Raw genomic sequence first — 16,584 nt, 5'->3', positions numbered from 1 at the left:
TAGTCCTCAAAATGAGAACTTAGGCACCGAACTGAGACACGTAATCTACGTATTATTAATGTAAGTCTAGTGACCTCCCAAACTAGTCCCCGAGATGAGACCTCTGCCCGTACAAGATGAATTCCCAACATTTTTACTTAAAATTATCACTAATTTATATTTTTTCCGTTGACTAAAGCTCAGTGTGATCCCTAATTCTCCACGGACAGTAGAATGTGGGTGTCAGCATCCATTTGCTGTACATCTTTGAGGTTTGACCTCTCTGCTTTGTGTCCTCTCGATGAGGTCATGGCAGGACTCCAGAGTATTATAGACTTCAGCTAGGACTCAATATATATTCATTATAGGAGCTGTCACGGTCTTAATTCGGTGGTGTATCCAGCTGAGGAGCAGGCCAAAGGTTACGGCAGAGGCTTCATACATCTTTGTAGTGGGAGATGCTTCATCATGACAACACAGTCTTCCAGACTTTGGTTAAATAGCATCTAAAAGCAACATCAACCCTATCAATCTATGTATACTGCCTGGTAGGGTTGATACTGCTAATTGAAATTATCTGTCTTTATCTGAAACGATCTGTCTTGTGAAAATCGACTGTGGCCCCCATTCACAACTGTGGGACTGCCATGCCCGTGTTGAACACGGACCTGCAAATCATGGGACTGGCCGTGTGCACTCCACATCGCGGTGCTGACTCATTGACTTCAATGGGACATGTCCTATATTTTGTGGGTAGGCACAGTCCCGGAAGCACACGGAAACCCTTCAGGGTGCCTCCAGGTCTGTGCCTTCGCCCCGCGGTTGAATGGTTCCGCACAGCGATGTAGAGTGTACATGGCCGGTCGCGTGTTTTGCATGTCTGATAGGTCAGGATAGGTCAATGGATATCCACGACACCTGGGACCTCGATCACCACCACCTCCCCTAGATCAGCTGTATTGGTCCCAGCAACTATACAGTATATGGAACGGAAGCAGAAGGCTCCATCCACTGAGTAGTTTCTGGAGCCAACATACTACCGCTCAGCTCCCATGCACTTGGGTATGTAATGTCCTACACATTGTATGGAGCTGTATGTACAATGTATAGTTTCCAGAACCGGTGGCTTCTCGAAAACAGCTGATTGTGAAGGGGTGGGGGATGACGGACAGGGGCGTAACTACCATAGAGGCAGACCATGCAACATGCTATTGGGCCCAAGGCAAGAGGGGGCCCAGTCTTAGTTGGGATCGTCTCCTCTTCTACTGAAGGTGACAACTTGGTCAGGACTCTACTTTTAGCAAATGATGCAGTGGAGAAATGGCCCAAGGGTCATTGGAAAGGGTTTAGGCAGAAACCCTTGTGTCCTGTGTGGGGGGCCTGGTTTGATCTTTGCTATAGGGCCCTTACTTCTCTATGTACCCCACTGTTGACGGATGTCAGACCCTCACTGTTCTGGTACTGATGACCCATCCTGAAGAAGGGTTATCAATATATGTAGCCCAGAGGACAACCCCTTTACTTATAAGGAAGGCCATTCTGTAGAAGATGTAACCTTTTAGTCATAGGTGGTCACGTAATTGGATACAGCCACTTGTTATCCTATTCATATTCCAGATTATCATGGAGATCGACTACGTTGGATGATTAGATGTCAGTAAGACTTTAACTTTTTAACCGTATTATAGCATAAAAAATCCCAACAACCTCCATTGTTCTGAGACAAGAAAAGTTATTGTGGATGGCCGAGGATGAGCATAATGGTAGCTTTCAATATTGCATATCACATCCATCATTATACAATACTTTCCCTTCTGGCATGAATAGAGATTACGGCAAGATCCAATCATACACAATACACATTAGTATGGAAATGTGACGTGTGTTTATATTACAATGCCGCACATATTTCATGGGTATTTTATTCTGAATATGAACCTGATATGTTGTTTCACAGCTGTAATTGCCAACAATATAGCTTCACGTGAAGTGGGTTTCAATGAATTGTTCTTGGGTGTAAGCGGGGGAAGGGCTGGGAAGAATAATGCATGGGATGCGAGAGAGAGAAACATCATTATCGACTGGTGAAACCAGGCATGACATTTATATAACAACGGCAGTCTATGTTCCTCTGAATGTTCCTCCAGTTATGGTTAGAAAACACCATGTTCAAACAGATACCAAGAAGAATTCCCTCAGGGTCAAGATTTTCATTTCTAATCCATGAAAACCCATAGATATATTTGCCTCAAGTGCTTTGTGCCTATTTACATTCCTTGTGAAGTATCTGGCGTCTCAGACTTTGCTTGTTTGCATGTGCCCGTTAAATTCAGAGTTCCTTGATGTGAGCATGGTCTCCTGGATTCGACTGCTCTTTTCTTGCCTATTTTCAGTCAGGTCAGCATCCTTGATGCCATTGCTTTTGCGAAGGCAGAGAACCTTCTGAAAACTTTGCTTGAAATTGTCTGACAGGAAGCCGTAGAGGATCGGGTTGGCGCAACTGTTGGCATAAGATAGAATGACCACAAAGAAATACACACCGACGTAGGCTGGTTCCTCCGGTACAATGAATGTTAAATTGACAATGTTCAATATGTAGAAGGGAAGCCAACAAAACACAAAGACGGCCACTATGATAACCACCATTCTTGTGACTTTACGTTCTGATCTTCTACGCCTGGTGGATCCTACACGAAGACCAGAAGACTTCACCTTAATGACAATTAAAAGGTAGCAGAGGCAAATCACCAATAGAGGTCCAAAGAAGCCCAACACAGAGGTGTAGATAATGAATGCAGTAGACCAAATATTCACTGGCTCGGGCCAGTTAATGTTGCACGTGTGGAAGTCTGGTTGGACATCTGAAAAGATGACAACTGGGAGGACGACCAGAAAAGAAATGGTCCAAACCGTGGCACTAATTAACTTGGCCACTCTGGGTCTCCTCCACTTTGTTGACTTGATTGGATGAACCACTGCCAAATAGCGGTCAATGCTCATAACTGTAAGGCAGAAGATACTGGTGAACTGGTTTATACCGTCCACTGTCAACACCAGCCTGCAAAGAAAAGTTCCAAAGGGCCAATAAGAGATGGCATTTTGGGTAGCAAGGAAGGGCAGTCCTAACATAAAAAGAACATCTGCTACCGCTAGGTTTAAAATGTAGATATTAGTAACAGTCTTCATCTTGGCATAACGGAGGACAACATAGATGACTAGAGTATTTCCACTGAGTCCAATGGCACAAACCAGCAAATAAATAAAAGGGATGATGACAGAGCTCATCCTAGACATTGAGGTCTCCACCACTGTTTCGTTAAAAGTCACATTCCTGAATACTGTTAGGTTGGGGTCCCTCACCCCAGGCTCAAAGAGAGAAGTCATTGGAAGAGATATGGGCTCCATGGCTAAGTTATTACAATCTTCTTCAAAACAACGAGACCAACGATATCACTGAAAAACAAAGCAGAGATAAATGTGAGAGACTGAGAATGTCAAAATTCAGTATTTACAATGGAAGACTAAAATGGATATTGCCATTAAAAAGGAAAACTGATGTATCGCTTCTCTACAAATGGAATCAGTTTACTTATGTCACATCATGAAGAATATAACTACTACTATACTGCTTCTATGTACAAGAATATAACTACTATAATACTGCCTCCTATGTACAAGAATATATCTACTATAATACTGCTCCTATGTACAAGCATATAACTACTATAATACTGCTCCTATGTACAGGAATATAACTACTATAACACTGCTCCCTAGTACAAGAATATAACTACTATAATACTGCCTCCTATGTACAAGAATATAACTACTATAATACTGCTCCTATGTACAAGAATATAACTACTATAATACTGCCTCCTATGTACAAGAATATAACCACTATAATACTGCCTCCTATGTACAAGAATATTGCTACTATAATACTGCTCCTATGTACAGGAATATAACTACTATAATACTGAAGAGATACATACATTAAAGGGAATCTGTGAGCAGATTTGTACCTATGACACTGGCTGACCTGTTACATGTGCGCTTGGCACCTGAAGACATCTGTGTTGGTCCCATGTTCCTATGTGCCTGCATTGCTGAGAAAAATGATATTTTTATATATGCAAACGAGCCTCTAGGAGCAACGGAGTCGTTACTGTTACACCTAGAGGCTCTGCTCTCTCTGCAGCTGCCGCGCCCTCTGCACTTTGATTAGCAGGTCCAGGTGCAATGACATTTACATTGCCTGGTCCTGGCAATCAAAGTGCAGAGGATGCCACGGCAGTTGCAGAGATAGCAGAGCCTCTAGGTGTAACGGCAACGCCCCCGTTGCTCCTAGAGGCTCATTTGCATATATTAGAACATCATTTTTCTCAGCAATGCGGGCACATAGGAACATGGGACCAACACAGATGCCCTCAGCTGCCATGCGCACATGTAACAGGTCAGCTAGTGTCATAGGTACAAAACTGCTGACAGATGCCCTTTTAAAGTAAATGGGAAAAACAGGAGAAAATATTGATTTGCAGAGGTAATTCTGGGAAGCGAGAGCATTTTTCAAGGAATTGTCCATTTGCCCATGAAGTGTGATGATAACATGTAAGAGAACTTATAAATATTACCGGGGAGAGCTTTCAAATGGAATAATTGCAAAGTAGTAATATTCTCTAACGTAAACGCATGCTTCAGTGCACTCCGCGAGCAAGAGTTCAAAGAGCGAGAATCAGCCGAGCACCGGGGACAAAGCTGGGATCGGGGGACTTATTAAAAGATATTATGCTCTATAGGGCTCTTGTACACACACTGCTCCACTTTACTGAGCTACTCCACAATGAAGACTGTATTTATACTGTGACATCACTGTGTATAGATTCTGTACTGTGACATCACTGTGTACATTATTCCTATACTGTGACATCACTGTGTACATTATTCCTATACTGTGACATCACTGTGTACATTATCCCTGTACTGTGACATCACTGTGTGCATTATCCCACTACTTTGCACCCTTCCTGTACTGCAATATTACTCTTTGCATTACTACCAAAATTAATGTAAGCTTATTCTGAAGTTACTGCTGCCCCTGCTGCCCCCATGGTTACTTGTTACACACCTGCTGTTGGGCTGATCTGTGCAGGAAATGACTCTTCAACACTTGCAACTGCAGGCTACACTGAGGTACCAGGTATCTGGTATACACCGCCATCCAACACTGACACTCTCCAGTCATTGCCATTTCCTATCACACACACACACACACACCAAGCCCTAGGCCGCTGTCTACTCTGCCTCCCCCTCCTCCCTGTCTTGTATATACACTCACCTAAAGAATTATTAGGAACACCATACTAATACGGTGTTGGACCCACTTTTGCCTTCAGAACTGCCTTAATTCTACGTGGCATTGATTCCACAAGGTGCTGATGGCATTCTTTAGAAATGTTGGCCCATATTGATAGGATAGCATCTTGCAGTTGATGGAGATTTGAGGGATGCACATCCAGGGCACGAAGCTCCCGTTCCACCACATCCCAAAGATGCTCTATTGGGTTGAGATCTGGTGACTGTGGGGGCCATTTTAGTACAATGAACTCATTGTCATGTTCAAGAAACCAATTTGAAATGATTCGAGCTTTGTGACATGGTGCATTATCCTGCTGGAAGTAGCCATCAGAGGATGGCTACATGGTGGTCATGAAGGGATGGACATGGTCAGAAACAATGCTCAGGTAGCCCGTGGCATTTAAACGATGGCCAATTGGCACTAAGGGGCCTAAATTGTGCCCAGAAAACATCCCCCACACCATTACACCACCACCACCAGCCTGCACAGTGGTAACAAGGCATGATGGATACATGCTCTCATTCTGTTTACGCCAAATTTGGACTCTTTGGACTTTGGACATTTGAATGTCTCAACAGAAATCAAGACTCATCAGACCAGGCAACATTTTTCCAGTCTTCAACAGTCCAATTTTGGGGAGCTTGTGCAAATTGTAGCCTCTTTTTCCTATTTGTAGTGGAGATGAGTGGTACCCGGTGGGGTCTTCTGCTGTTGTAGCCCACCTTTCTTTCCCATTCTGACATTCAGTTTGGAGTTCAGGAGATTGTCTTGACCAGGACCACAACCCTACATGCATTGAAGCAACTGCCATGTGATTGGTTGACTAGATAATCGCATTAATGAGAAATAGAACAGGTGTTCCTAATAATTCTTTAGGTGAGTGTATATAATGGCATGTGTGGGACTATTCCACTCGCCCACCTGATGCCCATCTTACAGCGTACTTGGCCAACTCGTTACGAGCGTTTCATCATTAGTCACTTTCCTATTTTTTAAACAAATCGCTTTGCTGTGAGCACTTCATGGTGGAGAGCTCGCTGTTAGTGAGTAGAGGGTGTCATGGGTAATTTTTTTTTTTTTTAGGATTTAGGAGGCCCAATGAGAAAAATGCTGCTGTACTATAATAGCGGTGGAAATTTCAGTAGAGTATTCTGCGGTGACTGTGGTACACTCAGCTCATAGCTGGCACCAAAGACTGACCATTTCAGGACATCTTTGACCACATTTTGGAGTCAGATGCCCAAGCCACGTAGCCTGGAAGATATCTGGTTTCCCTCACTTGTTGTACGGAGTAAGAGATGTGAAAACTCCTCGGATGCCACAATTTAAAAAATTTTTTGTGTGGATTGTTTTTTATTTGTTACTCTTGACCTGATCTGAAGTTCTTTATAGGGGTTGTCTAGTTTAGTAGACCTATCTTCATAAAAACCTTTTTGGGATGCTTTGTGTTCAGCTTATTGTCAAGAGACCCTTCTAACAAGTGGGAACTGTCCAAAGCAAAGGACCCCTTAAATGTCCGTAACCTTCTGGATGTTCAGCCTACACCTTCTAGACAACCTCAACTGCTCTTTAATGTTCTCATCCAGTGAATTTTCCCCATATGTTGGAGCACCTTTTACACATGGTTGGATGACAGCGATGTGTTTTCCACTCATAACGATGGTCGCTTGTCACTTTCCATTGAGCTTGCATCAGCAAACTGTGTAACTTCTAGAGGCTCCAAATCAAAAAGAAGACGAGAGAGCAAAGACATCGAGATTATGGGAAACTACCTGATATCCAAGGGTGGACATCTCATGGTGGCAGCACATGAAGCAGTCCAAGGCGTAGAAGACCTCAGTATAGTAATATCCTACTTCCTGAGGGTGGCGAGAGCCTACAATGGTCTTGAGATCAGGTTGCATGGCAGACGAGTACCTCAATTTTTCTCTGCTATGGGGCCTCCTCTCTCTTCTGTGGTCACAGCAATGATAGATGGTAGACCCCTGGTAAAGATATTGCATTGCCCTGACAGTATTATGGGCTGAGTGCAGATCTATGTGGACTCTTGAGCTTATTTCTGCCCAACAACATGGTCTTCTGGTCAACTAACCTCAGCTTGACAATCTTTGAGCGTATTTACCCAGGTCACCTTGGGCCCTCCTGAGCCCGGCGTGCCCTGACATCTGCTTCTGTTTCCTTGGTACCTGCCCTGAGAATTTAGTCTCTCTTTTCCCTGTCATTTACATTCCCTTTCCGACAGCCCCGGCCTCAATCTTCTATTTTAGGTGACTGTTCAGAAGGGATATATTAAAGGGCTTCTGTCACCCCACTAAAGTGATTTTTTTTTTTTGGGCTGGTGAAATTAGTTATATTGCGATATATCACAATATAATTCTGTCACTTACTTTGATCCAGCTATTTCGGTGATGTCATCGGCGCAGGCGCACTGAGGGAGTGCTGAGGAGACGAGCCTCCTCATCTCAGAGCGCCTGCGCCGAACCCACAGAGGCGCGCGATTTTTGAAATGCCGACAGGGCTGGCCGGAGGAGGAGATCCCGGCTGGCCCTGTCAATCAACACGACGAGGGGGCGGATTTCTGCAGCAGCTACCAGCAAGTAGCCGCCCTACTTGCTGTTAGAGACCGAATTTACATATTATAAAACTTAGTTTTTGGAAGAAACTGCTGGATCAAAGTAAGTGACAGAATTATATTGTGATATATCGCAATATAACTAATTTCACCAGCCCAAAAAAAAAAAATCACTTTAGTGGGGTGACAGAAGCCCTTTAAAGGTGATAGAAAAAACTAGAGGGAGAACATTAGATTTTCAGAAGTAATTCTGGGAAGCGAGTACATTTTTCAAGGAATTGTCCATTTGCCCATGAAGTGTGATGATAACATGCAAGAGAACCTATAAATATTACCGGGGAGAGCTTTCAAATTGAATAATTACAAAGTAGTAATATTCTCTAATGTAAAAGCATGCTTCAGTGCACTCCGCGAGCAAGAGTTCAAAGAGCGAGAATCAGCTGAGCACCGGGGACAAAGCTGGGATCGGGGGACTTATTATAAGGCTCTTGTACGCATACTGCTCCACTTTACCGAGCTGCTCCATAATGGAGACTTAAAAGGCAACTCCACCAAAAAGGCATAAATCCCCTAACACTATATCTTTAAGCTTACGACCATACGAGGCTGCTTTAACCATTTCATCATTCTTATGATCCTGTCCTTTGACTGTGATTGCTTTGTGGTTGTTACAGACCCCCCCCCACCAACCTCTGGGGGGGGGGGGGCTGGTAGCATGTGGATACCTAAGCATTTGATTGCTAATACTGAGGCTTCCAGTATGAGTCAAGTATTGCCTTCCTCCAGCCCTACAAGAACCCAATGGTCGGCCTCCATGTCCTTCCAAGGGCCTCTTCCGACCACCTCTCCATTCACTTCTATGGAAGTGCGCTCGCCATTCACCTCTACAGGAGTTCCGGAAATAGCCAAGCGCACTCCATCGGCACGTCCACAGACGTGAACAGAGAGCATGGTGCACGCTCCTTCGCTTTGGGGGCCCTGTTCTAGAGATTGGTGCAGGTCCTCGAGGTGTGACTCCTAGCGATATGCCACCACTGTGTGTGATGGGCCAACCCCTCTTACTGATCACAGGCTGTTCTTTGGCTGGGCCTACCAGTGATTGGATGTACTGTACTCTGCAAGGTATTCAATTTGCCCACAGCTCCCCCACAGGGAAAATGAGGTATTACACAATGGAAATCAATGGATTATTCACATCATGCAGGATCCTATGTAAAAAGAAAATAATGCCAGCAGGTTCTGAATACTGAGCTCCATCTACTAACTCAAGATACCCGAACTATGTCATTTTAAACCAGACAATCCCTTTAAGTATCCTCCTTAAAAAGCAATACTTCCTTAAAAGCTCTAAATCCGCCATAAACCTTTTCATCTTTTACTGAAGCTGAGAACAGTGTTAATATCACAGACTTCATGTAGAGTTATTCAAGTACGGACACAAAGCGTCAGATCCATCCCGGGGCCCGAGCGTGCGCTGCTATTGTCTCTGGAGCTCAGGATTAGAGGTTTTACGCTAATCTCGCCCTGAAGCATCTCGTAGGTTGTGTTGTGTCTTCAGCCTCATAACGATGGCTCCGTTCTTCCTCACAAGTGAAAGGTAGTTCATTTCTCCACGATGGACACCCCTGGAGACCAGCAGAGGTCCAACTTTTTGTAGTTATTTAGAACTTTTTTTAATTTACTTTCCTTGAAACAAACATAACAAAAATGTGTCAAAATTCTGAGGTTCTTGGTTAAGAGTCACAAGGAGCCCCAAGTCTACTTCAACTTGGCTTGACTAGCGTAAAGCACGATAACCATTGTCCTCCTAAGCCTAGGTCCTCCAAAATCTAGCAGGTTGCCTTGTGTTCACCCCACACCTCAGTTCTTTAGGGGGAATTCTGTATTTGGGTCTATATAGTGAATTTACCCCTGGACACCTCTCCTATGGAATATTCTCGCTGGGACAAGTAGAGGCTACTGCTGAAGAGATGTACAGGAAGGCAAATGCCCAAGATTGGCCATAGACAGGTGGTTCTGCCCAGAACTGGCCTTTCCGTCATGTTGTAAGATGTCTGTAAGGCCTCATGCACACGACCGTTGTTGTGTCCCGTGTCCGTTGTTCCGTTTTCCGTGATTTTCTACGGACTCATTGACTTTCAATGGGTCCGTGGAAAACTCGGCTAATGCACCGTTTGTCATCCGCGTCCGTGATCCGTGTTTCCAGTCCATGAAAAAAAATAGGACCTGTCCTATTTTTTTCACGGACAACGGTTCACGGACCCATTCAAGTCAATGGGTCCATGAAAAAATACGGAGGCACACAAGATTGTCGTCCGCGTCCGTTTTTTTTCCTATCATTTGCATGGCAAACTTGACTTAGATTTTTTTTTTACTTTCCTTCATGTCTGGTTATTCTCCAAAAATAAAAGGAAGACACACGGAAACAAAAATGGACACGGATCACGGAACAACGGAACCCCTTTTTGCGGACCGCCAAAAAATACTGTCGTGTGCATGAGGCCTAAAGGGTTCGAGGGGAAAACCTGCTATCAATTATTAACAAATATGAGACATAAATGATAATTTTACCACCTTCATTAATTTTATGGACATCCCCTTTAAATGCCGTTTCTTTCTCTCTCGTCCTGGACTTTGTTTCTCTCCTACAAACGGACAGTAAATATTGCCTCTACTTTATGGAACCATTTCAAGAAATCGAACTGCAGATCTGGGTCTCCGATAAGCATCAGAATTCCAGGTCATGTCATGGTTTGCAGCACTCTGCCCTCTAGTGGTTATTGCTGGCATGTGCCGCGAGGGCGATATTGAAGAAATGAAGGCTTTGCTCACAGAGGGAGGGTGCAAATTTTTCCAACATTTTTCCTTTTGACTGTCTGCTGCTGCAGGATGGGGGATGTAGTGCTGTATGAGACTGTATCATACATGGCAGAACTTTCCATTGAATTATCTATCTAATATCTATCTATCCATCTTTCTATCTTAGCCATGTATCAGATTACTGGATTCCATTGGTCTCAGCCTCAGCTGATAATGAACCCTCCTTATTCCTTTTGTGTCCTGGAGTATCTCATATCTATCTATCTATCTATTTAATATCTATCTATCTAATATATATCTAGCTAATATCTATCTATCTCATATCTATCTATCTCATATCTATCTATCTATCTAATATCTATCTATCTATCTATCTAATATCTATCTATCTATCTCATATCTATCTATCTATCTCATATCTATCTATCTATCTATCTATCTATCTCATATCTATCTATCTATCTAATATCTATCTATCTATCTATCTATCTCATATCTATCTATCTATCTCATATATATCTATCTCATATCTATCTAATATCTATCTATTTAATATCTATCTATCTAATATATATCTAGCTAATGTCTATCTATCTATCTCATATCTATCTACTGTAATATCTATCCATTTATCCATCTTTCTATCTTAGTCATGTATCAGATTACTGGATTCCATTGGTCTCGGCTGATAATGAACCCTCCTTGTCCCTTTTGTGTCCTGAGTAATAACACTACCCCCCCTCTCCTCCGCAGGCGGTGAATAGGTGGAGTAGTCGTTGATGCCTGGTTGCTGGAGAGACTGACTCAATGCCCTCAGCTTCCCATTGACTGACATTCCGTGTTACTAAGCTACTGTCTGAAATGCTGAATTTCGAGAAGAGAAGCGGCGTCTCATGTGGCAGCCCCTGGTCTCTGGCATGACCCGGCATCACTGATTCCCCAATATTTATTTTGCTCGCAGCCTCTGCCCTCTCCCCAAGGGGCCGTCAATGATTAACCCACATCAGACATGGGCACATTGGCTCCAGGCTAACCCTTTACTGCCCATTTGCTGGAGCCTCCCAGATCAGGTGGTACTACAAATCCCAGCAGTGGCGTTGCTAGGGTTGTCATCCAGCTTTTCTAGAATTTGGAAAGGAAATAATGTCCCACAAGGCCATGATATAACCCATAGAGGAAATATCGCTGCGTTCTATCCAGACTCTGGGAAAGCTGGGTGACATCCCCTAAGGGAGCAGGAGCGGCCACCGCGTTATGGGTCACCCAGCTTTCCCAGAAACAGAGAAAATTTTAAGCAACTGAATAGGATTTTAATATCCTGACAGCAGGGGGCGACTCAAGGATCCATGATCCTGGGATCTCAGACAGAGAGGATTAGGGGTCTGCAGTCTTGTGAAACTACAACTCCCAGCATGTTCTGGCAGTCACAGAGAAGAAGTGGAATCTCTGCCTGCTTTATGTTGATTTAGGAACTTATGCCATAACTGGAGAAGTCGCAGCCTTAAAGTTGGGGTGCAGTCTTCACTAATCGCCCAGGGGTCCACAGACGGGCACTCAGGTCGCTGCCATAGAACGCCTGGGATAACACAGACGGGCACTCAGGTCGCTGCCATAGAATGCCTGGGATAACACAGACGGGCACTCAGGTCGCTGCCATAGAATGCCTGGGATAACACAGACGGGCACTCAGGTCGCTGCCATAGAATGCCTGGGATAACACAGACGGGCACTCAGGTCGCTGCCATAGAATGCCTGGGATAACACAGACGGGCACTCAGGTCGCTGCCATAGAATGCCTGGGATAACACAGACGGGCACTCAGGTCGCTGCCATAGAATGCCTGGGATAACACAGACAGGCACTCAGGTCGCTGCCATAGAATGCCTGGGATAACACAGACGGGCACTCAGGTCGCTGCCATAGAATGCCTGGGATAACACAGACGGGCACTCAGGTCGCTGCCATAGAATGCCTGGGATAACACAGACGGGCACTCAGGTCGCTGCCATAGAATGCCTGGGATAACACAGACGGGCACTCAGGTCGCTGCCATAGAATGCCTGGGATAACACAGACGGGCACTCAGGTCGCTGCCATAGAATGCCTGGGATAACACAGACGGGCATTATGAATGACAATTAGAAGCCGACCCACTATAGACTAGATTCAGGTTCAGAAAGAAACTGGGGTTCAGGCACAGTCAGGAGTTCGGGCACATTACAGACGGGGTACATACACACAGAATATAGCCAGGATTTAGGGTACAGCATGAATTTGGGGTACATATAGCCGGTTTGAAGCGTTCACACTGCCAGGATTCAAGATGTGGGCACAGCCTGGATTTTGGGTAAAGGCACAGTCAGAGCTTGGGCACTTCCAGGATGTAGGGCAGAGCTTGAGTATAGATACAATTAACTTGGGGTGCAGAGACTAACCCCATTTAGGATACAGACACAGCAAGGATTCAGGGTACAGACACAGACAATATTTGAGGGACAGATACAGCCAGGGTTTGGGGTACAGACAGTTTGGATTCAGGGTAAAGGCACAGCCAGGATTTGGGTTATGGACACCGCCAAGGTTTAAGGTAGAGACCCAACTTAGTTTGGAGCGCACAGGCTAACTGCATTTAGGATATAGACACAGCCAGGATTTTGGGTACCGATAGAATCCGGATTTTGGGTACAGGCACAGTCAGGATCTGGGGTACAGGCACAGTCAGGATCTGGGGTACAGGCACAGTCAGGATCTGGGGTACAGGCACAGTCAGGATCTGGGGTACAGGCACAGTCAGGATCTGGGGTACAGGCACAGTCAGGATCTGAGGTACAGGCACAGTCAGGATCTGGGGTACAGGCACAGTCAGGATCTGGGGTACAGGCACAGTCAGGATTTGGGGTAAAGACACATCTAGGACTTTGGGTACAGACACAGCCAGGATCTGGGGTACAGGCACAGTCAGGATTTAAGGTACAGAGTCAGGATTTGGGGTACAGACACAGCTAAGACTTTGGGCACAGCCACAGCCAGCATTTGAGGTACAGAAACAGACAGGATATGGGGTACAGACACAGCCAGGGTTTTGGATACAAACACAGTCAGGATTTGGGGTAAAGACAGACAAGATTTGGGGTACAGGCACAGCCAGGATCTAGGGTACAAGTAGAGCCAGGATTTGGGGTACAAACAGAGTCAGGATCTGGGGTACAGGCACAGACAGATTTTGTGTACCATCCACATGTATATAACTGCAAATCACATAGATTACAATTAAAGGGGTATCACCTCACCACTTGCCATCAGTAATACAGATGTAGCAGAGCTGTGTGTCATAAGAAGCAGCACATAGTGATTTTACATGGGGCTGCAGGTGAGTCTATAGCAAACCTGGAAGATCAATCAGCATGTGCAAACCTTGCAACCCCAGTGAGGAGAATTAAACTCAGCTCTGCTACATCGGTGCATGCTGCCACTTACAGACCGGAGTTCTCTTCCAAACTATTTGTCTGCAACTAAAATCTTCTGTTCCATCCTTACTGTAATTGTCTCATGTATAGGGATCGTTTCCTGAAGACTGGAGTCCGTCACTAAGCAGGATCCTAGGCTAACAGGGGTAATGTCACATAAAGTAATAACCACCAGAGGTAGCAGAGCTGAATTTGTCATCTAATTCCATTAGGGTTGCTCTGTTTAAGCGCAGTGGTAACAAAAGCTAAGTAGAAGCATTATGCCGAATGACAACCTCATCTCTGCTACATATTCTGGCGAGGATAAGCAGACTTACCTGAGCACTTTCTCTTCTTCTCTGTTGCTCTTGTAAAGATTCCATTCCTCCAAATAGTATAACGTCTATCTCATCCCAGACTCACAGAGACCTCTGCAGCCTCCCCCATCTGTCCTCTCTTGAACAGTCCTCAGTAGTGCAGGCTGCTTCTATTGAACAGTCCTCAGTAGTGCAGGCTGCTTCTATTGAACAGTCCTCAGTAGTGCAGGCTGCTTCTATTGAACAGTCCTCAGTAGTGCAGACTGCTTCTATTGAACAGTCCTCAGTAGTGCAGACTGCTTCTATTGAACAGTCCTCAGTAGTGCAGACTGCTTCTATTGAACAGTCCTCAGTAGTGCAGACTGCTTCTATTGAACAGTCCTCAGTAGTGCAGACTGCTTCTATTCAACAGTCCTCAGTACTGCAGGCTGCTTCTATTGAACAGTCCTCAGTAGTGCAGGCTGCTTCTATTGAACAATCCTCAGTAGTGCAGGCTGCTTTTATTGAACAGTCCTGTGCAGGCTGCTTCTATTGAACAGTCCTCAGTAGTGCAGACTGCTTCTATTGAACAGTCCTCAGTAGTGCAGGCTGCTTCTATTGAACAGTCCTCAGTAGTGCAGACTGCTTCTATTGAACAGTCCTCAGTAGTGCAGGCCGCTTCTATTGAACAGTCCTCAGTAGTGCAGACTGCTTCTATTGAACAGTCCTCAGTAGTGCAGGCTGCTTCTATTGAACAATCCTCAGTAGTGCAGGCTGCTTCTATTGAACAGTCCTCAGTAGTGCAGGCTGCTTCTATTGAACAGTCCTCAGTAGTGCAGGCTGCTTCTATTGAACAGTCCTCAGTAGTGCAGGCTGCTTCTATTGAACAATCCTCAGTAGTGCAGGCTTCTTCTATTGAACAGTCCTCAGTAGTGCAGGCTACTTATGTTGAACAGTCCTCAGTAGTGCAGACTGCTTCAATTCCACAGTTGTTAATAGTGCAAGTTTCAAATCACCTAACCTCAGTAGTGCAGGCTGCTTCTATTGAACAATCATCAGTAGTGCAGACTGCTTATACTGAACAGTCCTCAGTAGTGCAGGCTGCTTATGTTGCACAGTTCTTAGTTGCAAATCTTCACCTATCCTCAGTAGTGCAGGCTCTTTCTATTAGACACTCCTCAGTAGTGCAGGCTGCTTCTATTGAACAATCCTTAGTGGGTTAGGTTGCTTCTATTGAAGAATCCTCAGTAGTGCAGGTGGGCAGTGTTTACCTGTTCTCAGTAGTGCAGCCAGGTCCTGTGCACCTGCCTCCAGCAGTCTGGCTGCTTTTATGCTGCTGTGGAGGATCCCTCAGTCCTTGTATCGGTGTCTCCTCCTCACCGGCCGCAGATCCATTCACAGGCGAGCAGCCAGCCCTCGCATTGTCTGTGACCACGCAGTGCGCACTGAGCTCCAGACTGAGGCTGCGGGGGCCACAGACTGTGAGTGAGGAGCCGAGCAGCTCATGGATGGACCAGCCTCTTACTGCGATCTGGAGGACCACACAGCACACACAGCTCTGCACAGCCCTGACAGGTACACACTAAGCTCTGCACAGCCCTGACAGGTACACACTCAGCTCTGCACAGCCCTGACAGGTATACACACAGCTCTGTACAACCCTGACAGGTACACACTCAGCTCTGCACAGTCCTGACAGGTACACACTCAGCTCTGCACAGCCCTGACAGGTACACACTCAGCTTTGCACAGCCCTGACAGGTACACACTCAGCTCTGCACAGTCCTGACAGGTACACACTCAGCTCTGCACAGCCCTGACAGGTACACACACAGCTCTGCACAGCCCTGACAGGTACACACTCAGCTCTGCACAGCCCTGACAGGTACACACTCAGCTCTGCACAGTCCTGACAGGTACACACTCAGCTCTGCACAGTCCTGACAGGTACACACTCAGCTCTGCACAGTCCTGACAGGTACACACTCAGCTCTGCACAGCCCTGACAGGTACACACACAGCTCTGCACAACCCTGACAGGTACACACTCAGCTCTGCACAGTCCTGACAGGTACACACTCAGCTCTGCACAGCCCTGACAGGTACACACTC

General features: G+C 45.4%; 1 protein-coding gene across 1 annotated transcript; it reads right to left on the bottom strand.

Moving 5' to 3' along the window:
* Nucleotides 1-1,883: 1,883 nt before the first annotated feature.
* SSTR5 (somatostatin receptor 5) lies at nucleotides 1,884-15,005 on the bottom strand. The gene is made up of 2 exons (XM_044303965.1): nucleotides 14,515-15,005; nucleotides 1,884-3,432 (listed from the first exon to the last, which is right to left on the bottom strand). The coding sequence occupies exon 2, from the start codon at nucleotides 3,382-3,384 to the stop codon at nucleotides 2,275-2,277; it is 1,110 nt and encodes a 369-aa protein (XP_044159900.1). The 5' UTR covers nucleotides 3,385-3,432; nucleotides 14,515-15,005; the 3' UTR covers nucleotides 1,884-2,274.
* Between the last annotated feature and the right edge of the window lie 1,579 nt (nucleotides 15,006-16,584).

Source organism: Bufo gargarizans, chromosome 8 (assembly GCF_014858855.1).
Source record: "Bufo gargarizans isolate SCDJY-AF-19 chromosome 8, ASM1485885v1, whole genome shotgun sequence".
NCBI classification, from domain to species: domain Eukaryota; kingdom Metazoa; phylum Chordata; class Amphibia; order Anura; family Bufonidae; genus Bufo; species Bufo gargarizans.
Note: the sequence above shows the minus strand (reverse complement) of the source record. Positions and strands in the feature narration are given on the sequence as shown.

Excerpts from the sequence above, each read along its gene's own strand:
- SSTR5 (XM_044303965.1), bottom strand. The coding sequence starts at position 3,384 with ATGGAGCCCATATCTCTTCCAATGACTTCTCTCTTTGAGCCTGGGGTG.